Source organism: Ziziphus jujuba, chromosome 12 (genome assembly GCF_031755915.1).
Source record: "Ziziphus jujuba cultivar Dongzao chromosome 12, ASM3175591v1".
Classification (NCBI taxonomy): Eukaryota; Viridiplantae; Streptophyta; class Magnoliopsida; order Rosales; family Rhamnaceae; genus Ziziphus; species Ziziphus jujuba.
Window position 1 is genome coordinate 2,911,444 of NC_083390.1, and position 27,045 is coordinate 2,938,488.

The following is a 27,045-nucleotide window of genomic DNA, read 5'->3' on the forward strand; positions in this document are numbered from 1 at the left end:
TATTCTTGGTTCTCTCAGCATAAGTTTCAAATTGGTAGTTAGAATATGAATTATAGTTTAGTATTTAGGAAGTTGCCATTGATGAAGCTAAGTTCTGTTTATGTTGAAATTGGACAGAAATTAGACAAGTCTTCAGTCAATTGTCATTACAACTAAGTCCCTAATGATTTTTAGAGGCCAAATAAATGATTAAATTAAATAATCCTCAAGATGTTGAAAAACCCCAACTTTTGAGTTAAGGCCAATCGGGTTTTGTGTATATATGTTTATGTACATGTATGTTTGTAAATATATATATGTTTCATTCATATATACATATATGGATGTATAAGTGTTGGTGCATTCCATGGTATGTGCTAGTTTCACATATATATATATATATATTTCTATATGCACATATATTTTGTGGGTATATGAGCATGTGTATACATTTATTTAATTGCTAAAAGAATGTGTATGAGTATATGAACAAGTATGAATAAATATATATATATATACACATTAAAGATATTTATATGTGCATATATATATATATGCATGCTTGTGTATACGTATGTATGTGTATATAAATATATATATATATATATTGTGTTATGGGAATTTATGTGTTTAATGCCTAAATAAAATTGTTATTTAAAATTATGGTGCCAAAGTTATGTATGGCATTTAATTTATATCTTCGAAATTAAGGAAAATGTAGTTTTCAATTGTTGCAAAATTGCTGTTAATTTTGTTGTTGAGGCTATGATGCATAACAAAAGTATTCTCATTTATTTACTTTATATAATATTTTATGTGGTTCTAATGATATTTGGTATGAATTGATTTTATTAAATTACTGTAATAAAGAAAATATGTTTATGTGTTTATGTATTTATTTATTTATGGAATTGAATTATTGTGGAAGAGATTAATTTTATAAAATTATGGATTAATTTTATAAAATTATCGTTTAATTTTTATTAAAATTATTGTTGATTCAAATGTCAAAATTTTGATACATAAATAATGCATTTATGTGATTTTAATTATATATGATTTTTTTTATATTGTTTTGGTGAAAATTAATTTCATGGATTTGAAGAAAAATATTTATTTAAAATTTAGCATTTTCAAAACAATAAATATATACATTAATTAATGAATTTATTTATTTATTCATAAACTTGATTGTATTTAATTTTATTGAAACTCCTTATTTTAATGATACTATATATATAAAAGAGTTTTAGATGCACCATACACGTACTGGTGTTCTGTAGTTGTGGATGTGATTAGCGCACAGGTTGATTTATAGGGTTGTCTTGTGGTTGCCATCGGACCGAGGGTAGGCAGGGTATAATGCACAGTGAGTATCAGTCACCCTCCTCTATGGCCAGGATGCCTATTAGTAGCGGCGCGGTGGGACACTACGCAACTGTATGCCGGTTTTTCTCCTTAACCTCCCCATCAGACGGTGCTTTGTGATGCTGGGTACCGTAGGACATCACTTGTATACAGTATGTGTATCAAATATCTTATATATATATATATATATATATATATTATATTTGTATGTATCACACGATACGGGGACAACGATCCGATGTGGTCCATGAAGAGCTAGCCTCGTAACTATGTTGCCTACGAGTCCAGGGGATTGGACGACCAATCTAGGCAACCACCCCAAACTGTATTGGTTGCAGGGTACTGGCAACAACTAGAATCATGGATTATACAGCATGTTGAAGGATATCGTTTATACCCCTGATAAGAGTATATATTTCATAAAATATTTTGAATTTTAAAATATTATTTGATATCGTAATATTCTATCTATTCATAACCTAATTTTCTAATATTATACATAATTGCTTTTATTGTCATTACTATTATTACTATTATTCTTGTTATTAATATTACAATTATTATTTATCAGAATTATGTTTACAATTATTTTCATTATTACTACTATTATCATCATCATTATAATTATTATTATTATTTTTATTATTACCATTATTTATTTTTATTTTTATTATTATATTATTTCTATTGTTATTATTATCATATGGTATATCCAGACAAGTATCACAGCCTATGGGCAAGAAAGATAGTCATTGGGCAAGTATAATAGTCCTTGGACAAGTGGTAGCCTTTGGACAGGTGAGATAATCCTTGGGACAGCTGTAATTATGTGATAGCCTTTGGACAAGTGATTACCTTCGAGTAAATATGATAGATGATATTAATACTATTTTTATCATGAAAACAACTGCTATTATTATTATTGTTGTTGATGTGATTATTGTTTTACTTTTCTTCCTATATTACGCATCAGTATATTTTGTAACATGATATTTGAAATGTACGGCAATAAGTGAGTGGTATGAGCGGACATGAATGATTAAAGGTATATTTGGTTGTTTATTTAGTTGATTTTTCCTATTGCATATATATATGTGTGTGTTTTATACAAATTGTTATCGAAGTGCTACCATTGTGGAAATTATTGTAATAAGGTGGGAGGGATAAGATAATACCATATAGGAGTGTATTTTTGTACAGGTAAATTTTGTGGTAAATCCTTCCCTGAGGGGAGATGCTACCGGGTTTTCCATTGAAGGTTCGGTGGTATTTCCTTGGGATCAGGGCTTATTCAGAAATCCGATGAGGAGTCTTGGACAGGTTCTGACAATTTATCTATGTCGTCTATGTGACGTGGTGGGGGGCTCCATATATATATATATATATGATCCTCATATATATACATACGCTTTTGCATGGAATTATAGTGAACTGTGTGTTGTTGCCTGGTAATGATTATCATTTTTTGCTTATTATATATTTGACCATCTTTGTTTTGTAAAAGTGATTCACATAATTCACGATGCCTTCAACTTTGTCTTGTAAGTCACCATCAAATATCTAAATTAAGCTTACATTTTGTTTCCCATATGATGTCTATCACAAGCAATAAGGATAGTTTCAAGAAAACCATGTCCAATTATCAACGTGGTATAAAATATAAACATCATGATGCTAATATTTATTTTAGTCATAACCGAAAGTAACTTTTCCTACTATATGGTTTGCTAAAAAATGTACTAAAAGTGATGAATATTCAAACCTAACTGTAATTTTGGCCAAATGTCACGAAGATATATTGGATTAAAAAGTACCATAAAAGACACAATTTTTTGTGTCAAAACTATCATCTCTAATGATAAGAATATCTTGTACAATAAATAACTCTAATAAAAATTTCCCTTTGAAGTCAATTATTAGCCAATTCAAAATAATAATAATAATATAAAGGAGAATGATAGTTGGAAAATGGATGTCCTAACCCTTTTTCTGTTTTGAAAGTGTAGAATATTTATAAAAAGCAGACAACACAAAAGGATAGGTTTTTTGTTTTTTAATAAAAAAGATGTTTCTTGACAGTATCATAGGTAATAAACCAATAACTATGCATTATGTGACAGTACAACATGAAACACACTAAGACAATGACAAGGCTTATTAAGACTTAAACTACAACTTCCAAACCTATAGATACAGATACAATGATTGAGTTGACTTATTTCCATTAAGCACCCTATGGTTAAAAGGGGTGGTCAATGCCAATGGAACATGAACCGTACATATATATTAGAAACCTGTAATCTACAAACTAATGCACTCTCTCGAATTCAAGCATTACGGTTCCCGAATGTTGGTTATATCTGCTCCTCCTCTGTTTGCTCTGTTTTTATTTTATATTATTTAAATTTATTAGTCAATGGCTTTGAATAATTTAAATCATTAAGCAATTTCAAGTTAGGATCATCATAACCTCTTTTTTTTTTTTTCAATGTTTACTTCACTTTATTCTTTTAGAACTTTAATATATTACTAGATTCATATAATTGACAAAGACATTTTTAAATCCAAGCTTTTAAAACAATCCAAAAAAGCTAATAACAAAGCTCCTATGGTAACATATGAGAAAACATCAAATATTAAATTCATCTACAGCCCCAATAAATTTGGTGTTCAACACTAATTTTTAACACCTTCTCTCTACCTTCTTCTTTCATCTGGAAATCAAAAATCATCCCGGAGTAGGTGTAAAAAGGCCTTGTTCGAGACATAAGATTGTGATTAGTTGAAATATCACTTATTTCAAAAACTTAAGCTGATGGAAGGTGGACTTTCATTTCATTTATATTTTCCTCTAAAACTCCCCCTCAAATGTGGGTCCGCCTTTTTTGGGCTTCTATCTGGGTCCATACATTCTTTTTATTTTTATTTTGGGTGAAGTTGTACAGTTTTGAACTCAAGACCTCTTAGATCTCTAGCTCTGATACCAAGTTGAAATACCACTGATCCCACTGATCCTAAAAGCTTTGTGATCAGTGATATTTCAACTTGGTATCAGAGCCATGGCCTATGGTTGAGCAAAACCTAATTCTAATGGTGTCTCCTTTTCCTAGCAATCAAATCAAGCTCGATGACAGCAATTGCTTCATATGGAGATCACAGGTCTTGCCAGTTATCAGAGGACACAAATTTATCAAGTTCCTGGAATTCTCTTCATTTGAAGATTTGATCAGTAAAGAAAAATGAAATCTTAACTCGGAAACTGATGCTGAAAATTCAGGCTCAAATCTTAGGGATTTCATACAAGCTAAGGAGAATTGGTATATTCAAGACCAATTCTTAGTCGGATGGCTGAAAGGAACAATTTCTCTTGAGATTTCTGATCATTTCATTGATAAAGACTTAACCTACAAACTTTGGAATGCAATTGAAAACAAGTATGCAGCCAAATTACAGAGTAGAATTCTACATTGTAGGAAATTACTACAAAACATTAAGAAAGGAAATCTATCCATCGATGCTCTGGTGTTGAAAATGAAAGATCTAATGAACAACTTGATTGCTGCTGAAGATAATGCTTCTAAAACTGATCTTGTGACATACATTCTTGGAGCACTAGGATCTGATTATGAGCCTATATCAACAATTCTTGGAATCAAGCCCGAACAATATACAATTGAAGAGGTACAAAGTCACCTACGTACTTTTGAATCTAAACTTGAACAGATACATTCAACAGCCTCTTTTAACTTGGGTGATATATCTACTAATTACATATATGCTAGACCTCATGTTAATGTTGGACATACTTTTGATGCCGTGATGCATCATAATATTGGTTCTGGTAATGAGGCATTAGCTCCTAGAAATATGTCTTCCCACAGTGGGAATTTGACACCTTTTTCTTACAATAATGTTGCTACAAATGTGTCCTCTATTGGTGAAAACCTTGAAAAAGTTCAAATTGAGAGAAATTGAGCTGGTGACAAGAATTATGAAGTATATAGAAATTATAGAAAAGGTGAAAACTTCAGAAATGAAGGATATATAAATTATGGAAAAGGTGGAAAATTAAAAGATGTCAATATGGTTGATCAAGACAGATCTACCTATAACAGAAATACTGGTTATATACAGAATTCTAGACCACAATTCTTTCGAGGAAGAGGACGAGGGGGTAGAAGTAGACCTCAATGTCAAATCTATGGAATGTTGGGTCACATAGCAACAACTTACTATTATAATACAGGAAATTCTTTTGGAAGAGCTATAAATCCAACTTTTGGTTATCAACACCAGGCTCGGTCACCTGTTGCAAATGTGACTTATTTTCCAACATCTCTTAGTTCTCTACAAATCAATACTTCTGCTTCAAGTCAGATTTTGCATAATTAAACTCCTAGTGCATCTTCCTTTAGTCATCGAAGTGCAAATACTAATAGTCTAATTGCCTCACCTCATTTTCAACGACTTCATCAACTTGGACACAAGTAAAACGTCAATTCTAGTCTAACAGTAAATCAGTTTTCTCAGTATCAAGCTTCTGTTGCTGGTATGCCATCTTTACCTCAGAATTTCATTGGTGCCAACATAACTGCTCCTATAACTATTGGAGATCCAAATTGGTACTTTGACAGTGGAGCCATAAACCATGTAGCCAATGATGGCAGCAGTTTGATGCAATACACTGATTACAATGGTAAGAGTCAATTACTTGTTGGAAATGGTCAAGGATTAATGATTGTTGGTATTGGATATACTACCATATCTTGTTATTCTTCTTCTTAATCGCTACTAAAAGATGTTTTTGTAGTTCCTCATATTTCTAAGAACCTGATTAGTGTCTCAAGATTAATTCACGATAATTTAGTCATCATTGAGTTTCATTCTAACTACTACCTAATTAAGGATAAGCAGTTGGGAGTAGATTTTCTGATGGAAATACCACTTATTCCAAAAGCTTAAGATGATGGAAGGTGGACTTTCATTTTATTTATATTTTTCTCTAATATGATTTGACTTACCTTCCTTCCTACTACTTGTCTAGCTTTTATAGGGCTCATGCTTTACTGTGGCTCCAAAAAACAAATGAGATCCCTGTATTATTTCACTGTTCCTATCTCAGTTTTTCTATCCTCAACTACCATGCTTAATGCTTTGTTTTTAATGTGATGGTTATCTTTACTTGCTTCATTTAATAGGAAGGTCTTACTGTATTTTGCTTTTCTTGTTCACTTTTAATCTTGCTGATGATGAAGCTAGCCTATTGGAGCACTAATATTGTTAACACATCTGGATAAAAATCTTTTGGTTACGATGCACGGTGACTTCATTTATGGGGTCACAAACAGTGACTACTCAGCGACATCACATCACTAAGGCGTTTGAAATTGTCAAGAAATTAAAAGACTCCTAATATTCACGGATGCAGTTGAATGTTAAGTTCACAATGGCAGTCTAGTTAGGGAATTAATTTACTTCTTCGTATGCATGTGCCGACTTTAGGACCTGATGAATCAGCTTGTTCAGCTTTCCTTTTGGTACATCTATGGCTTCCCTTAATTAAGCCTAATTAATACGCATAAAGTACAACCTTCATATGCATATATTTTCAACAGAAGTTCTCAAACCCATTTCAATCAGATTATGATTCCTTATACGTTGCTTCAATTCCTCATTTTCAGGCTTTGCACTTGCTTAGACACCATATCAATAGAATCCCATCTAATCAGAGACATAGACAAGAATGTTGTCTCCAACAATGAAACTTTTGCCCTTGGATTCATTGGCAAACCAAATTACCGCTATGTTGGAATTTGGTATCACAAAATTCCAGGCCAAACAGTTGTCTTGTGTTTCTAATAGAGATAATCCTATAAAAGACTCCTTTGGTTTTCTCTCCTTTGATACCGCAAATGGAAACCTTGTACTCTACGAAACAAACATAATTAATCAAACATTTGAGGTCATCTGGTCCACAAATGCTTCTTCTTCAGTGTGTTCACCAGCAAGTGACTGCGTAGCTCAGCTATTGGATTTAGGGAACCTTGTTTTGCTCTATAGCATGAATAAACAGGTTATATGGCAGAGTTTTGACTACCCCACTAACACAAGGCTTTCAAACAAGAAACTTGAAAGTCTTATCAAGATGATCCAGGAATAGAAATTACTCTTACATGAAATCTGCCTGCATATATATATATATATATATTAATTTTATCTTTTACTTTTCTACTATCACTTGTTCTATAAAAAGGAGCTAAGAAGTGTGAGGAAATTCTATTTTCGTGTGAAGGATATCATAACTTGTTCATTGATGTCAATAGTACTTTTGAAGAATCCTCCAAGTAGAGTAAGCATGGGGAGAGTAAAAGACATCTAGATTCACCATTTTTTTATCTAAGCACCTTCATAAAAAAAATTTCTACTACAAATAAGCTTGGACAAGGTGGATTTAGTTCAGTCTATAAGGTAATTAATTACTCTAGAACATTGAGATGTATGTGCTCTTTGATTAATATTTAATACCATATTTTAGAAGGACAATTTATGTCTAATTAGAATTGAAAACAGTTTGAGTAAATTATAATGCCAGAGGAAGAGAACTAAGGAGAGGTGGGATTTGATGACATAAATATATAAAACCAGTGTGTGATTTCAGGCTCAACTAGTTAATAGACAGGAGATAGATGTTGAAAGATTATCAGAACATTCAGGATAAGGAATGGAAGAGTTTAAAAAAGAAATCACAGTGATAGCAAAACTACAGCATAGAAATCTTGTGAGGCTTTTGGTTTGTTGCATCCATGAGGAAGAGAAGATATTAATGTACAAATACTTGCCAAACAAAAGCTTGGATTACTTCATATTTTGTAAGAACTTTTCAAAACAACTACTAGTGTACTAAAATATAGTCCAGTTTGACTAATTTGGTTGAGACAAATCCTCTCATGGTGATCTACTCCAAAATGTTAAATGATTTGATCATCTCTCTGCTCCAAAATATTAAATGATTTGATCATCTATGTTCACATTTTTTATCACATAAATTGCTCATTAATGGAATATTTTGTAGATAAACAACCAAAAATTGCTTGAAAATTTTCATACTGAAACAGAGCTAAAACAGGGGATGAGCCTTCATATGGCACCGATTACAATGAAAATATTGTATTTTTATAAAATATGTCATCACATAAATGTTCATGGGTTATTACAATGACAATATTTGGTACGTTCTGCTTGTGTGCCATGATATGAGATCTACATGTTCTAACAAATTCACAGAAAATATATGTTTTCTATTTTTGCTTACCACCATCCATGCCAAATAGATAATGCCTCTATCCCACATTTGTTGTTTTGTTCATGGTGAATATATTTTTCATCAAATTGTTTGGCTATAAAATGGGCTGTAACTAGCTAGGTGTTGTACAAATACACGGTTTAAAAGTCTGAGAAAAGAGAAAGAGAAATCTAGATAGAAAAAAGAGATCACAATTCATAATAGTAAAATGATGAATATTAAAGTGGTGTTGGTTATTGCAAGCATTATTGTTATTATGGCTAATTCTGTAAGCTTTAAGAACATTAATGGTGATTAATCCAGTTTGTTTGGTAGAGTAACTTCTTACAAGTAGTGATCACCAACACAAACGTATTGATCATCATTCACAGTAAACTCATAACTTAATTTTGCCCATTCTCTGGCTATGTTGTTCTTTCTGATGCAGCATTATTATTTATCTTCTGTAGATCATAACTGGACCTATAACAATCATAACAAAAAAGGGAATTTGACCCAATGCCCTTATTTGAATGGTGTTAACGAAAACTACCCACCTTGATTGAATCATTTTTGTTTTACCGTTTAATATCCATTACACCCTTAAAAAAATTTTAAAAGACCTGGATGTCCTTTATTTTAGATTTAATACAAGGAAACCTTTTGTGGCTCCTCCGATTCGGCTTCTGGGTTCTCATCCAAAACCAATGCTGAGATTAGAAAGAGGACCAAATCCAAGGACAACAAGTTTGAGTTCGATGAAAGTAATGCTCAGATCTTCAGGCTAATGCTCGACGATGCCCATCTTCAATCTCGCCTTTATTTCTACGAGTATCAGAATGCTTGTACCTTCTCACTTGTAGTTATTTCTTCTTTGCTACTTAAGAAATACTTGAATGGTGTATCGGAAGAATCTGGATCTTTACAAAATGGCGATTTTGTTCCAGTTCTACTAGGATTTGTGGGTGTTTTTAAGTTTTTGACATTGCTCGCCAAGGTTTCTTTTGAAAAATGTGCATCAAGGAGGTTGGAGAAGCAATTGAGTGTTCTCTTTGGGGCTTTGGGAGCCATAGCTGGGAATATGGTTTGCTTCCTAATTAGTTCTTCAATTTTGAATTTCAATTTTGGTCCACTTGATGGTTTTGGTAGATCTTCAATTGCTATTTTAATGGGTTGCTTAGTTGGTTTTCTATTTATGTCGGCAACGAAGAGTGCCAGGGCGTTTTGGCTTGGAACTTATCTGTGACAGCCCAAACCACCCGCATGCGATATTGTCAATCCTCTTACAACCTAGCCCTCAAGGTTTTAAAAGGCCTCACAAGGGAAAGGTATCCACATCCACTTATAAGGAGTGTTTCGTTCCCATCTCCAACCAATGTGGGACTTCACATCATCAGTCTAGGTCTAATTTGGCAATGATTTCATATGGATGGTTTGTTAGACTAATTCTATATGCAAATTATTTGGTGATTCTATTCATCGAAATTCTATGAATTAAACCTTTGTCAGAAATTTTGGTCAACAAGAACATTGGTGATGGTAAAGAGGTGTATTTGGTTAACAAAGTTAGACATTTAAAGAGATTGTTTGGAAGTGTAGGAATTTTGCCTTCCAATTTTGCTAAATTTAGGATTTGGTGCTTATTGCTTTTGGGTTTCCTGCAACTTGTTGCTTTGCAACCAAACTTGCAAATGTACTGGAACAACGCTCTTTTGTCTTGGTACCAGAGGTTGCATGCTAGCAAAGTCCCTAATTTGGAATTTAGTAGGGCAAAAGTTTTCCTTCACAATCATTTCTTATGTCTTGTAGTTTTGCAGTTTCTTGCACCCCCAGTTTTGATAACCATAGGGGTTTCAGTAATTACCGATGAAACCTATGGTAATTTTTCCAGTAACTATTACCTTAGGTTTCATTGGTAATTACCGAAGACCCTACGGTAATCAAATTTTTGTGCTAATTTGAGAACTTTTGCAGAACTTTTCGGATTTTTTCTCCTTAGGATCATTGAAGAATGTATATTTTGCATGTTGTTGCATTTAACACACATTAGGGGACTTGTGGGGGCCAAAAAATTGGTAAAATTTGATAACCATAGGGGTTTCGGTAATTATCGATCAAAACTTCTGGTAATTTTTCCAGCAACTATAAATTGATTACCGTAGGTTTCATTGGTAATTACCGAAGTCCCTACGATAATCAAATTTTTGTGCCAATTTGAGAACTTTTTCAGAACTTTTGGGCTTTTTTCTCTTTAGGATCATTGACAAATGTATATTTTGCATGTTGTTGCATTTAACACACATTAAGAGACTTGTGGGTGCCAAAAAATTGGTAAAATATGATTACTATAGGGGCTTCGGTAATTACCGATGAACCTACAGTAATTTTTCAAGCAAAGACAAATTGATTATTGTAGGTTTCATAGGTAATTACCGAAGTCCCTACGCTAATCAAATTTTTGTGCCAATTTGAGAACTTTGTCAAGACTTTTGGGGTTTTTTCTCTTTAGGATCATTGAAAAATGTATATTTTGCATGTTGTTGCATTTAACACGCATTAGGGGACTTCTGGGGGCTAAAAAATTGATAAAATGTGATAACCATAGGGGTTTCAGTAATTATCGATGAAACCTACAATAATTTTTCTAGCAATTACAAATTGATTATCGTAGGTTTCATAGGTAATTACCGAAGGCCCTACGGTAATCAAATTTTTATGCCAATTTGAGAACTTTTTCAGAACTTTTGGGGTTTTTTTTCCTTAAGATCATTGAAGAATGTATATTTTGCATGTTATTGCATCTAACACACATTAGGGGACTTGTGGGGGCCAAAAAATTGATAAAATGTGATAACCATAGGGGTTTCTGCAATTACCGATGAAACCTACGGTAATTTTTCCAGCAACTAAAAATTGATTACCGTAGGTTTCATCGGTAATTATCGAAAACCCTACGGTAATCAAATTTTTGTGCCAATTTAAGAACTTTTTTAGAACTTTGGGAGTTTTTTCTCTTTAGGATCGTTGAAGAATGTATATTTTACATGTTACATTGAACACACATTAGGGACTTATGGGGGACAAAAATTTGGTAAAATGTGATTACCATAGAAGTTTCGATAATTACTGATGAAACCTAGGATAATTTTTTCAGCAACTACAAATTGAATGTTTCCACTTATTAATGTCGTTTTTCCTCTCACTTTGTCAATAGTTATCATTAATAATGTGTATTTGCAACAAAAATAAATTTCCCACCACAATTTTATAAACATGTTAATATCATATTATCATGATTATCGAATGTCATCTCTATAACGGTAAATAACATACAAAATACTTAAAACACAATACTATTTTACCAAAATAATACCACAAATGACTTTTTTAACAAAACAATACCCCAATACTCACACATCCAACAATTGGGCTACTAATTACATTCCTACAACTCCATTGAAAAATAATAATAATAAATCCCTACTCCACCTCTGCTTTCCTTTCCTCTATGAAAAAGCATCTTTCACCTCTCCTCTTGTAAGCATATGAAAGACTTAGGAAAAATTGTATTCACACTATAGCCTGCAGCTGATCCAGCTTCCGCTTCTGGGAGATCAAATGGAGCTCGACTAGTTTCTGCTAGATGAGAAATAAACATCAGTATATTATAGGAAATTGTCACATCCAAAGGCATAGATGAACTCTCATCAATCACCCAATGGCCTAGAAAAGGGCCACATCTAAGTAGAACTTAATACAAATGCTAAAAAGTATTTATTTTGCCAGACCATATCTCAGCATCAAACCTTGAGTAGGTTCATCCTTAGATGGCTAATCCTTGCTTGGTGTAGATTCAGATGGATAAACTTAAGCACAATTTTATGCCATTTTTCTTCTTTTTGTTCCTATTCAATCACTTTTCTACTTTCTCCTCAATTTTTTGGCTGGTTTCATAATCTTATTTAAAGCACCTACAACCCAAGAAGCTCCAGAAAATAAAACATTCTTCATTGAGGCAGAACCTGCGCTAGTAACTTTTATGCTCTGCAGTTGCAAAGGCTGTTCAATTTTTTTTTCCTTCTCTGAAAACCTGAAATTTCTGATCCACTCCAATCACCATCACTTATTTTTTCAGTGAACTTTTTTTCCCTCTATTTTAATCAAAAGAAGGCAACATGTTGAAGACAATAGGTGTCCGTCATCAAAGTTGTTTGCTTTGTTGATTGCAATTTTGCCTAAGACAAAACCCTTTTCTAGCATGCTGCTAAGAGCTAACCACATCCTCTACCTTTCAAAATGTAAAGTAATCAACTCTAGGAGGCAGAGCTTTATTGTCAATTTCCTACATATACTAGTGAGGTTAACAGGTTGGCAACATTACCATGTTAAGTGTGAAAGATTGAAAATTTTTATTAGAGAATCTTACATGAAGTTATCGTGAGAGACATATAGTTCAAAGTGAAACTTGTCTGCATAAACCAACTAGTTAAAGCATGCAAATAAATAAATTGTTAAAGATGCCACTTAATAAGATTGGCAATATAAAAAATCTTGGTGTTGCCTACATGTACTCCATAAGATGCCATTAGAATTGGTTATTTGAGCTTTAGTTTGAACTGGAATAAATATTTCAGATTACACTTTGAACAACAAAAACACCAAAACTGGCAAGATAGAAGGAAGGAATTGTTGAGGATATCAACAATAGGTTTGGGATTCTAGAAGGATGCAGGTAATCTTCCAAAATTAGGACAGTAAGAAATATCTGCAAAGGAAATCTGGAAGTTTCTCCTTAACAAATATTCATACAAGTAGCAAAATAGAAGCAAAAATTAGCTTCATAATATAAGAACTTTAATAAACTTAAAGAAAAATAATTTAGGCCTTACCATGTCAGGATCCAATGTATCAACTGCGTGAAGTCCATATCTATCTTTAGGTACAAGAATAGTTGTTTTTGGATCTAAAGACTCAGTTTTACCTGTTTCATGTGTGAAGTATTCAATTGAAAATCATAAATTTCATTAAAAAAAAAAAGGCCTTAAATTAAAATATAAAGCATAAAATATAAAATATTCAAGTGGTCTGACAACTCAGAGCATTATTAGAAGATCAAAATAACACAATAAAAAAGAGACAATGTTACAAAAAATTACGTCAATTTTCATATCCTAGCAAATATTTAAGCAATTTCTTCATGCCATTGACTAATACATAAAGCATAATGGAATTAACAAAGCATATCAATGACTCACTAATACATTAAGCATAATGGAATTATCTTGTGAAATACATCTAGATAAAAGCATATAGTTGTTACCATAGAAGAAATAACAAAGCTTTTGAGCGTCCACAATGGTTACTGATAACTCTCCAACAAAATCCTTGTTCCCTTCTTGCATATCCCCTGGTTTTAAATCATTTGGAACTAGGCCAACTGCCTTTCCCTAACAATGCATACATCTATTTGATCATTGCATGTGTGTAATCCTAATGGCCCATGTCGGTAATTTTTTCAAAGATTAACATAGTTGCTAAAAAATTACCGACGGTATCCTTCTGCATTTTCGATAATTCTATTGGTGATTTTTTATGTTAATTTTTTTTTCATGTAACTATGTAACATAATATTAATGCATGAAGGATGTTAATCTTTTTTATATAATGTAACTATGTAACTATGATAATCTTAGGGTCCATTGATGCATAATGGATGAGGAATATGTATATGTTTGTGCACGTATATGGGAAATATATATATATATATATCCATATATATATGGACAAAAAAATAATTGCATAGTAAAAGACAAAGTATATGCTTCATAGGAAAACGGCTATTGGATCCACCATATCAAAAAATAAAAGAATTTTTCAAAAGCCATGAAAGTAACTCAATACCATTGGAAGCTTTGCCTTTGAAAAAAAGAAAAAAAAAATGTCAAACTAGATGCTCAAAGAAGCTTTCATGGAATGAAGTGGAAATTTATGGCTTTAATTCTCTTTTGTGAACAATAAATAGCCTTGTGGAAGACTTGACTGACAACCAATTCAATACTAACATTTCTCAACTGCATTGAACCGCCAATGGTTGGCTTGCATATCTCTTCAATGGAAGAATCAATTCCACCCACCATGCATCCTTTAAAAGGTGCAACATGACTCATCCGCATGAAAGTTCTATTCCATGGACACAAATCTTTTAAATTTCTCATTTCTTGACGTTGGCATATCACCATCTACTGGAACTCAAGCAAGTTCACACGATCTAACTGAGCACTGACTTGCATTCTCCTCAGAGTTTGCTCAAGCTTCATCAGCACTTCCTGCTCTTATAATAGTTGTGTTGTAGCAGCGACAAATCTTTTGATTTTCTTTCAAGACGGTGATAAACAGGATTGGCACATGTCCTATGTATGCATAATCATACAAAGAAACCAAAAGATATTAAATGTTACTGTTTACGTTTAGATGGAAATTTCAATTTTTAAATAAAGAGAAGCACTAAAACAAAAGTTAACATCACACTGATAGAACATATTCACTAAATGAATCAAAGAAACCAAGTTGGCCAGGAAGAGTTTCCAATAACCTACTAAACAGGTGGCTAATATTGATTTAGATTTCCCATTTCAAACGAAAAAGGGAAAGAGTAGTTTTAAATTCTCCAAGATTCTTCATATGCTATCACCATTAATGCAAGTACCTTAAACATTTTTTAGCACAAAGAAGAATTACATCATGCAATCAGATTAATGCAATCAAACAACCAATATCAACCAGGAAGACCATATTGTTTATACCTTTATGTACCTTCCAAATTTAGTTCCTTGATCTTTTCTAATAGTGGAACAGCAGGCTCCATGACAATATAGATAGCAACCTTTTTCATATTATTACGAAAAGTTTTAGTCTCCATACTATAAAGGAATGATAAAATATTTGGATGTTTGACCTAAAAAGAACAAACGTGACTTTTTTGTACTAGTAGGTATGGCAGAAAAATTCCTTTATAGAAGGCTAGTAACAGAACGATAAAGTAGCTTGACAGGGAAACAAAACATGTATTAAAGCTTTAGAAAAATAGGCATACTATCAAACAAAATCTATGAACTCTGAAAAAACAACCATGTTGAGTTAATGCTTGATAAAACTAAAAATTTAAAGATTTGTTACAAAAATATTACACTTAAATTTTATCAGATTATTGGATTTCAAATTTCAGGGATGTGAGAATCTTTCATATCAATTCCCTCTTTGATTTTGATAGGTGTATGTGACAAGAAAATCCATAATGAATCAATCCGCTAATATCTAAATTCAAAAGAGTAGCAACCAAAATATTGAAAATTGCAAAAAGAAGAATATTTAAACCAATCCAAGAAACCAAAGAGAATAAGAACTTTCTCAAGAAAAATACTAACCACATCAAAGAGTAAAACAGATGAGAACTTATAGTTTTGAGGCGCTTTACACCATTACGACCAGTAGCTAAATGTCCATCTTGGGCATTACTTCCAAAAAGAGAAAATATACATACAACAGATCCATCATCTTAAAATACCAATTAAAAGTATATCAACATATCATGTATTTATATATGATAAAATTTTCTTAGATTAGAGAAACTGAAGATTGAAATTTGTAATTGACGTATAGGAAATAGCCAATAATAAGATCTTAGGAAGATCTGAGCATATAGACACATCCAAGACTTTAACAGAACAGGTTATGGAATATCTTCACTACTAAAATTTTCTTTTCGTTTGTATAAGCAAAAGCATTATATAATTTCCACCACACACACGCAACCCAATAAAACATATCAACAAACAGTTAAAATGCATATGATTTTGGCCCCAAATAATAAAACCCAAAAATAACAGCATTGTAAAAACAAGTTCAGTAATTAATAATTATTATATGCCATCTATAAGATCCATTAACTTAATATTTTCAATTGTAATAATCAACAAAATTTCCATAACAGCTAATAAAAACAAAAATAAAAGCAGACCCAAAAAACTAAATGGAACAAAAAGTAAAAGAAGATTTAAGGGGGCTGAATGATCATCGTCACCTGATGAGGTTATTGTTTTAGTTGTCTCAATGAGTCAGTGAGAAGCAGAGGAATGAGAAGAGTGGTGAGAAAAAGAAGAAGCAGAAGAAGAAGAGGAAGGAGGAGTTTGTTGTAGACCTGCTCGCCGACTCCGAGGCCAAGATCGAGAAGGGCATGGCAGAGTTGATTGCTGAGCCTTGGATGCTTCCTCCACTCACTCCTCCTCTCTTTTCTGATCTGTCTGCTGAACATGTTTTCGATTCATTTGGAATTCCGACTTACGCAACAGCAAGAGAAAGCCAAAACCAAGAGTTTTTACTAAAAAAACCGATTTTGTCTGGTTTGTTCCCTCGAGACGTCTACTCAACGAAGAAGCCCTAACGTAAAGAGTGGATTCTCTGATCCTCCCTCGAGTACTGAGCTTACCGAAAAGGAAGAGATATTTTTAACTTCACTTACACCTGAAGCAAGAGCTAACTAAGCCAAGAGGGTACAAAAGGAAAAACTCCCATTGTCCCAAAACACTTCGCCATTCTTGTTCACTTTCTCTTCCTCTTCTTATTCGTGCTCCGTTTAGGGGAAAAATGGTGTAACCTTACATCTTCATTCTTCCTTTTCACATTTGAAAAGGGTAATGTGGGGATATTTTAAAAATAGAAGGGTAAAACAAAAAGGGTTGGAAACGGGTGGGTAGTTTTCATTAAAGCCTTTAAAACAAGGGTATTGGGCCAAATTCCCCTAACAAAGTTGACCATAAAAATTTAATAGTTCAATCACTTTGAACACAGGTGATCACATAACCAATACTATACACATACTCACATGAGAATTGAGATTGACCATGACCATGACCATGACCATGACCTATTAGTTTGAGGAAGAAAATAAGTTGAAGCTGTACATTGCTGACTTGAAATTCCACATAAGACAAACTTTACTTGCTTTGTAAGTTTAGATGGAAAGCCTAAACGACTTGTCTTCAATAAATTATGGAAATCTATGTTGACAAAAAAACGTAAGTCCATCTAATATACAAATTAATCTTACATATTTTCTTTTCTTCCACTTAGGATGTGTATCACAAACAATAAAGATGAGTTTCAATACAATGATATCCAATTATCAAGATGTTAAAAATGGGGCTGCAAGCTGTTTGCCTATACGGACTACATCAAGATGTTAAAACGAAGTAACTTTTTCTACTGTATGGTTAGCTCAAAAAATAACAAGTGATGAAAACTTTCAAACGTAATTGTAATTTCGCCAAATGTGAAAAATGTATATTGGAATTTTCCCTTAAAAATGTCCCATAAAAGACAAATTTTCCAATAAAAATGTCCCTTTACCGTGTAGAAAATTCTGAAGGAAATAGACGACACAAAAGGGATTAGTCAATCCCATGGGGGACGTTAACCATATATTATTAGAATTTGCCAACCTGTAATCTTCAAACCACATTCACTCTCACGAATACAAGAATTGAAAGGTTTCTGAATGTTGGTTTTATTTTTATCTATTTCCCCTACTCTGTTTGCTCTGTTTTATTATTTTTAGTTTTCTTTTTATTTTTTTAATTTATTAGTCAATAGCTTTGAACAATTTAAAGTGTACCCACAGTATAGATAGATCAAACCAAAGCCGTGTCTCCCGGGAACATTTTTTCCCCAAATGAAATTGTCAATAATATTCACGAAATTGCCCGTGTAGTCAGGGAAGTACTTTATTTGTCTGCAAAAAATGACTTAAGCCCTTTATGAATGAGACTGTTGGCTTTAGCTTCTGTTACATCTATAGCCTAAGCCTATTATAATATGAACCAAGTACAACTCTCAAATGCAAATATTTTCAACAAAAGCTCTCAAACCCATTTTCAATCATATTATGAATTATTTCGTACATAGTATGATTCACCATACGTTGCTTCTGTTCCTCATTTTCAGAATTTGCATTTGCTTAGACACAATATCAATAAAAACCAATCCCGTTAGAGATATAGACAAGTATGTTTTGGTCTCTAGCGGAGAAACTTTTGCACTTGGATTCTTCAGTCCAGGCAAATCGAATTACCGCTATGTTGGAATTTGGTATCACAAAATTCCAGGCCAAACAGTTGTCTGGGTTGCTAACAGAGACAGTCCTGTAAACGATTCCTCTGGTTTTCTCTCCATTGATGCTACAAATGGAAACCTTGTACTCTACAAAACAGACAGGATTAATATCAATCAGACAGTTGTCAATGTTGTGTGGTCCACAAATGCTTCTTCTTCAGCATGTTCACCAACAAGTTACTGTGTAGCTCGGCTATTGGATTCAGGCAACCTTGTTTTGCTCCATAACATCACAAAACAGGTTATATGGCAGAGTTTTGACTACCCAACAAACACAATGCTTCCAAACATGAAACTTGGGATAGATCGAAGAACTGGACTGAACAGGTTCCTGACATCTTGGAAGTCTGAAGATGATCCGGGAACAGGGAATTTCTCATACAGGTTTGACCCAAGTGGGTCCCCCCAGATGATCATGTACAAGGGGCAGTTTCGATGGTGGCGAACTGGTCACTGGAATGGGATCAGATGGAGTGGCCTGGGCATACCAGCCGCGACTGTTAAATTCCTCTTCAATGTGAGTTTTGTGAACGACAACAATGAAATCACTTATATGTGGGATGTGTTCGATTACTTATTCTCGTCTAGAATTGTGGTTAATGAGTCAGGATTGTTACAACATTTTACATGGAAAGAGGGAGCTGAGAGAGGATGGAATGGAATGTGGTCAGCACCGATAGAGAGCTGTGACCAATATGGACATTGCAGTGCATTTGGTCTTTGTGATTCTAGCAATGCAGAACAGTTTGAGTGCATTTGTTTGCCGGGATACCAACCCAGGTCTCCTACTCAATGGTACATGAGAGATGCAAATCAAGGATGTGTAAGGAAGCCAGGATCATTGATTTGCAGGGAAGGTGAAGGGTTCGTGAAAGTGGCAAATGTCAAGCTTCCTGATACATCAAATGTTAAAGTATTTGCTAGCGGTTTGAGCTTGAAAGCATGTGAGAAGGAGTGCTTGATTAACTGCAATTGCACGGCTTATGCTCAAGCTAATATTAGTCGAGGCAGTGGATGTATACTATGGCATGGGAATTTGACGGATACCAGAAAGTGCACTGATGATGGTGGTCAAGATTTATACGTTCGTGTTGATGAGCATGAATTAGGTACACCCTTTTTAATTCGAGCAAGTTAAATGTTAAATTTTCTTTCCCTGTATTTACTTTCCATTCTTAATTAATCGCCTAGTTTTTTTCCAGCACAAAATGCCCAGAAACCAAAAGGTATGCTTGTCACTAAATGGACCCATATCCTTTTGGTAGTCTCTGGTGTCTCAATTTTGTTCGGTATCATCTTCTTTGCATATTGGTTTCTAAAGAGGACAAGAAAAGGTATATCAAACTTTTTCCTACCCTTTCATTTTCAACTAAGATTGCAAACATTTCTGTTTTTCACTTTCTAATTCATGCAACAACTAAACAATAGGTCGAAAGTCATTATCTCCTAAACAACATTACCTTCCTACCCTTTTAAATTACTGTAGTAACATTAAGTAAATTCAAGGCTTCAATTTTCAAATGAAAAGTAAAGCCAGAGAAAAATATATCTAGAAAATAATAGACCGAATGATTTAGTCTTTTATTTCTCTGTTATCACTTGTTCTGTAAAGAGGAGCTGAATGCTGTGTTATAATTCTGTTTTTGTGTGAAGGACAACGTAATCTGTTTCTTGATGCTAACATTACTTCTGATGAATCCACCAACGAAAAGAAGCTTGTGGGGGGTAAAAGACATCCGGATTTACCATTTTTCGAACTAAGAACCTTAATGAATGCCACAGACAATTTCTCTCCTACAAATATGCTTGGACAAGGTGGATTTGGTTCAGTCTATAAGGTAATTTATTACTCTAGAAAATTGAGAAGTATTTAAGAATTATATTACTTCTTTTTATTTCACAAAGATTAAATTTAATGCTTTTTAATTAATATTTAGTAACACATTTACAAGTATAAGACAAATTGTCTGATTAGAGAGCTTGGGAGAGCTTGGGAGTAAGGGGATTTCAATGACATATATATATATATATATATAACTGGTGTATGACTTCAGGGTCAACTAGAGAATGGACAGGAGATAGCTGTGAAAAGGTTATCAAAACATTCTGGACAAGGAATGGAAGAGTTCAAGAACGAAGTCACGGTGATAGCAAGACTACAGCACAGAAATCTTGTGAGGCTTTTGGGTTTTTGCATCCACAAGGAAGAGAAGATGTTGGTATACGAATACTTGCCAAACAAAAGCTTGGACTACTTAATATTTGGTAATAATTTTTCTAAACAAACTACCAGTTTACTAAAGTTGCACCGATGAGAATCATGAATAGTCATTCCCTTTATGCAATTACATTTTTAACTGAGCTTTAGTCTAGAGTACTGAAGCTTTGTTGCTACATGTTCTAGATGGAACAAGGTCACATTTGGACTGGACAAAGCGGTTTGAAATTGTTACTGGAATTGCTCGAGGGATCTTATATCTTCACCAAGATTCAAGACTGAAAATCATCCATAGGGATCTAAAAGCTAGCAATGTTCTACTAGATGACTCCATGAATCCAAAAATTTCAGATTTTGGAATGGCTAGGATATTTGGGGAAGACCAAATCCATGCAAATACAAGCAGAGTAGTTGGTACATAGTAAGTAGTCAAAATTCATTCATGACTCACCTATTTAGAGAAAGGCTAAATGAGATTATATGCTTTTTTACTCATCAAAAAAGGATTATATTATATATTACTGCAGTGGTTACATGTCACCAGAATATGCAATGCAAGGGCTATATTCAACAAACTCTGATGTGTTCAGCTTTGGTGTTTTGCTACTAGAGATCATTACGGGTAGGAAGAACACAGATAGAATCAATGGAAGCCCCTTCCCAAATCTCATTGGACACGTAAGTTTTGTTTTTCTTAGTGCTGGTTATGTACTATCTATGTTTTTTGTTTTGGTTTTTTGTTTTAAGCATTTTTATTAAAAGTTTTGACTTGTAGATTTTGTTTTTATTAAAAGTTTTGACTTGTAGATTTTGTTTCAAATTTTAGTTAAGTATTTACTTCTAGATTTTGTTTCAAATTATAGTTAGGTACACTCTTAAAAGAAAATTGATAATAAATGCACAAAATGAAAACCATTTGAAATTATTTATGGTAAGTGAGCTCATTTTAGCAGATAGCACATTTTTCTTTTTTTTTTTTTTTTTTTTTTTTTTTTTGGTTGGCCATTGCAAAAGACCTTGTCACTTAAACAAATGAACATAGTATTAATTGATTATTTTGAGAATCATACTAAAAATTCAATCTTTTTGCGTGATATAGATTTGGAAGTTATGGAAGGAAGGAAGAGTGTTGGATATAGTTGATCCAACACTGTGTCAGCCCTTTTCCGCTCAGGAGGAGGTTTCAAAATGCATCCACATTGGGCTACTGTGTGTGCAGGAAAGTCCCACAGACCGACCAACCATGTCGGCTGTTATTTTAATGTTGGCTAATGAAACCACGCTTCCTCTACCCAACACACCAGCATTTATTTTCCGGCGAAATGCCTATCATAATGCTGAATCTTCAACATCTAGATCAGGAGAAGCTATTTCTTCGAATAGCATTACCATAACTACACTCGAAGCTCGTTGAGTTCAATATATAAGGTTGTGAACTTCTATTTCTCGTTCTTGAATCTAGAACGTATAGCATGATACGAATGATATTTCTCATCATTTCATGTGAGTGAAAATGGATATATTATAGGAATTATGTTTTTCATAATTCCTTGTGAGTGAAAGTGGATGTATTAGTATAAAAGTAATTTTTTTTTTTAATGCTTTTGTCATTTTTGTTCACATTTATATCATGTAAACTGCTCGTTAAGGTAGTCCTTGGAACACAAACAACCAAAAATTGCTTGAAAATTTTCTTACTAAAACAGAGCTAAAACAGGGGAAGTGCCTTATTTGTATGGCACTAATTGCAACTACAATATCTGTTTGCTGTAAGAATTCAATCAATTTGAGCACACCTGATCACATAATTAATACTATATATACTCACACACATGAGAACTGAGATGTGACCCATGAAGATGGACATGTTACACCATGATCATGACCTGATAATTCGAGGAGGAAAATAAGCTGTACATTTCCAACTCTAAATTTCATCTCAGACAAACTTTACTTGCTCTGTAGTTTATGATTTATGCGTAAAATATAGCATCATCTTAAATGAAGATGTTAAATTTTTACCACTTCCATTGGAATGTCAAAACTATAATTTTGCTACGTCTCCATAAAGTAAAGCCTAAGATAAATATATGAATCAACGACCAACTTTTTTTCATATGCAAAATATTTTCAACAAAAGCTCTCGAACCCGTTTCAAGAATTATTTTGCACATGGTATTATTTACTACTATATGTTGCTTCAGTTCCTCATTTTCGGACTTTGCAAAATGTCGTTTGTATAAAAGAAAGCCAAAAAGGGCCAATTACAAGGCAACAAATCAAAATGCAGTCACCTCTTGTTTTGCTCCATAACATCGATAAACAGGCTATATGTCAGAGTTTTGACTGACTACCCAAAAACACAAGGCTTCCAAATATGAAACTTGGGATAGATCGAAGAACTGGATTGAATAGTTTCCTGACATCTTGGAAGTCTGAAGATGATCCACGATCAGGAAATTACCCTTACAGGATTGACACAAATGGGTCCCCTCAGTTGCCACGGTGGCGAGCTGGTCACTGGAATGGGTTTAGATGGAGTGGTATTATACATGCAATCATGGGTAAACATGTTTTCTATTATATAGTTTATTTATTTTGAGTTCATATGTAATATGCAGTGATATTCAATTTCACTTTTTTACCCATTAATCCATTGTGGCTATTTGCAAGAATAATATTTAAGATATAATCATGTCATTGAAATTTAAAAGTATAAAATAAATTTATTCTGTATTTTTTAATAATTAATTTATATTTAAATACTATGTTTTATCTTTTAACCTTAAACTAAAATCAATAGCATTTATATATTTTTTGATAAAATAAAATTAAAAGATTTAAAATTTTGATGATATTATAGAAATTTTAACCAAAATCTGGATGACTTTATATATTGATATACATGAACAGAACGTTTCAAAAAAAATTTGAAAATTTGAACAAAAATTCTGAAAATTTTACCGATTTCTTTTTGGAACATAGAATTCCTATTAACCTATTGGAAAAATAAAAATTTCAAAGAAATATCTCATAAATTATAGATATTACAATTTGTCAACCTATAACCTTCAAACAACATGTGCACTCTCACGAATACAAGAAATTTGGTTTCTTAATGTTTGTCTTATCTACTTTCCGTCTGCTTACTCTTTTTTTTTTTTTTTTTAAATCAATTAGTCAATTGCTTTAAATAATTTAAGTTGTTAAGAATTATCAAAGTTAGAATCATCGTTATGGAAAATCATCATAAACTTCTTTCTCCACTCTTGTTTTATTTTATTTTTTTAGAATTTTAATATTTCATTGGACTTGTACAATCTATAAATATATATTTTGAATTTGAGTCTTTAAAACAATCAAAGAATATGTTAATGGATGAGAAAACTTCAAATATTTAAATTCTTCTACAATGCCAAAAAAATCTAGATAGACAATTCTTGGTTATGATACACCCATTATGTGGTTCAAAATATTGATATTGACGGAAATATCAAAATTCAAAAGATAGAAATATATATATATATATATATACAGTGAATCTAGAATAGGGACCGACCGCACAGAAATCATGCGGACCAAAAACATGCTTATTTTGCTGGCCGTTGGATTGAAATTGATGGTCCATATTAGATTGCTATTTTCCTCCCACTCCTTTCCTTTCCAACCCATCTCCGGCCGTGTTCGACGCCCATTTCCCACCGTGTTCGAGCAAGCAGCCATCCCATTCCCTTCCTTTCCCTCCCATCTCCCATCTTTCTAGCTAGAAGTAGGGACCGTTCGATAGCCAGAGCCACCGCCGTTCAGCCCATATCGACATCCTAGACCATCCAAAACCCACAGCCAGAAAGAGCCACTGTTCAGGCCAATGTTCGTCCGAAACCCACTGCCCAGGCCACCGCTCAGAGAGACCGTCTTTCTCTTTTTGATCTTTTTCCTCAACGAACGGAAGCGATTATGTTAAGGCTAGGGTTTTTAAATACATTATTCAAATTTTTCATTCAATTTTTTATTTTTTATTATTTTTTGGGTTTTGATCGATCTTATTCTTTTTCTATATATTGATTTATTTATTTTTGAGATTCTCTATCATGAAGATAGGTTTTTGAATTTGTATGTAAGATGCACCATCAGAGACACCATCGGCAAGGTTCTCATCCTCTAATTTGGTCGTGCTTCCTATTCTGTTTGTCTCCTTCTCGACGACGTCGTATGCCCCCCCCCCCCCCCCCCTCTTCTTTTTCTTAGGGTTTCCTTTTTGCTATTTTGCTTGATTCTGTGTAATTTGTGAATTTTTGGTACTATACTGCTATCTGAACCAGCACCCCAGCTTTCTAAGTTCGCAACCATCGTACTTGTTGATATGGATTCGGAGGATGTTCAACCAGGAACCCAGAATTCTGCTACTCTCTCTGTATGTTTATTCCAATTTATATATAGTATCAGAGGAAACAGTGCTGGATACCCAAAAGGAGATTTCTTTTGGAGAGGATGTTGCGATTGTGGCGTAGGTTATTGATTTCGTAATTTCAGATAATTTAATAGCAACTCTCTTTTCTTTTCTTTTCTTTTCTTTTTTTTTTTTTTTAATGGAAGCTTTTGTCTTTCATTATCTCCAATAATTCGCTGCAAAAATCATGGCAAAGACAGTGCATACCGCACTGCCATTTCTAAATCGAATTAGGGGTGGTTTCAAGGACACACTTCCTGATGATTTGCTTGCTGCTATTTCGAAGGTTGGATACCTTTGATCAACTTTATTTAAAATTTTCTACAATTTTCAATAATAAATGTTTAGAACGAAGATTGGTTCTGCTGCTTGGAGATTATGCTTTTCTAGAAGTTTGGTTAGTGTGAAGCTATAGTTTTTATAATTTTGCACTTACATATTGAAGCTTATCAATGCAAGCAGTGATAGAGAAAAACAAATTTGAATACAGGTGAAGTAGGAGACGTAGTTGTTGGCACAGTTTCAGCACCTGGTTTGCAGAGAGCAACTGAATGTAGGAAGGCATAATTTTATGCTGGATTCCCCGGTAACTTTTCTTTATTTTTCCTTTTAAATTTATGTTTTATCAAAGTAATGTGCAGTTCTTCACTACATTGTTTTGAACTTGATAAATTCTACTTCATGGTATAAAACTACACAACTTGTATTTTAGGGTGTTCATTACCTGTATTTGGAACCCATATTGTAAACTAGGATTGGATCAATAATGAGTAATCGAATATTACAAGTTACTCTTCAAGTTTTCAATATTATAATCTTTCTTGGACATTTGGTGCCCTGATGTAAGATTCTATTTAGCTTATATTTCCATTGTACTGTTTAAAACAAAAACAATGCTCATAAGAACCATCAACAGAAAATGTTCATGAGGCCTTTAGGTTGTTGCTGATGTTGCTGCTTCAATTAAGGTGGGATTTTATGACATCAATAAGGAACATCCTCGAATATGTTTTACACAACCTCAACTTTTGGCTCTGACCATTTTTGTATTCAGTGCAGGAATTGGAGCAGTATTGGAGTCCATGACAATAAATAAAATGAATAGGGTTACTAAAGTTAACCCAAAAGTATATTTCAAAGGCTACATTTATGTTCTTCATTTCTTTTTCTTCTTCAAAAAATGATTGAAGTTGAATAACTTGTTTGGCGTATGATACGGTGTCAAGAGGTGGAGATCTTTACACATGCCCGTGATTGTCTTCTTCCTGATGGTATTACATCTGAAAATGTCATACAACGTTATGGTGTGACACGTGAAGAGCAGGATATGGCTGCTGTGAGGTCTATAGATTTAAATTGTATCTTTATGATTGTTTTAGTAAAATTTAGTAGACCATCATAAGGATAAAATATATAATAAAAATTATTTATTTATTTTTTAAAGTAAGTAAAATAGAAGGGATATTGTTGGGAACTCTGATTCTGATTACTCACATTACCTGCTAATTATGATATGCCAATTTGTTGTGGATTACATTGTTCTAAAAAATATAACAGAAGTGAAAGGGAAAAAATTACTGT

The 27,045-nt window shown here is 33.2% G+C and overlaps 2 protein-coding genes across 10 annotated transcripts; one reads left to right on the forward strand and one right to left on the reverse strand.

The window, feature by feature from the left end:
* Positions 1-11,877: 11,877 nt before the first annotated feature.
* LOC132800255 (uncharacterized) lies at positions 11,878-17,838 on the reverse strand. 6 transcript variants are annotated; one of them, XM_060813538.1, is made up of 5 exons: positions 16,827-17,838; positions 14,692-15,039; positions 13,950-14,076; positions 13,519-13,610; positions 11,878-12,268 (listed from the first exon to the last, which is right to left on the reverse strand). In XM_060813538.1, exons 2-5 carry the CDS (start codon positions 14,866-14,868, stop codon positions 12,200-12,202), a joined length of 465 nt encoding a protein of 154 aa, XP_060669521.1. In that variant the 5' UTR covers positions 14,869-15,039; positions 16,827-17,838; the 3' UTR covers positions 11,878-12,199. The 6 variants fall into 6 exon arrangements, 5 of the variants coding, with proteins under 5 accessions (XP_060669521.1, XP_060669520.1, XP_060669519.1 ...); XM_060813537.1 differs by having other exon boundaries at positions 16,054-17,804; XM_060813536.1 differs by having other exon boundaries at positions 16,710-17,782.
* A 323-nt stretch (positions 17,839-18,161) lies between these two features.
* On the forward strand, positions 18,162-22,666 carry LOC125418420 (G-type lectin S-receptor-like serine/threonine-protein kinase RKS1). 4 transcript variants are annotated; one of them, XR_009635204.1, is made up of 7 exons: positions 18,162-19,905; positions 19,999-20,130; positions 20,450-20,634; positions 20,851-21,061; positions 21,201-21,435; positions 21,625-21,692; positions 22,114-22,174. XR_009635204.1 is itself a non-coding variant. In XM_060813530.1 (7 exons), the coding sequence occupies exons 1-7, from the start codon at positions 18,522-18,524 to the stop codon at positions 22,426-22,428; spliced, it is 2,613 nt and encodes an 870-aa protein (XP_060669513.1). In that variant the 5' UTR covers positions 18,165-18,521; the 3' UTR covers positions 22,429-22,666. The 4 variants fall into 4 exon arrangements, 3 of the variants coding, with proteins under 3 accessions (XP_060669514.1, XP_060669515.1, XP_060669513.1); XM_060813530.1 differs by having other exon boundaries at positions 18,165-19,905; positions 21,542-21,692; positions 22,114-22,666; XM_060813531.1 differs by lacking the exon at positions 19,999-20,130 and having other exon boundaries at positions 21,542-21,692; positions 22,114-22,666.
* The last annotated feature ends 4,379 nt before the right edge of the window (positions 22,667-27,045 follow it).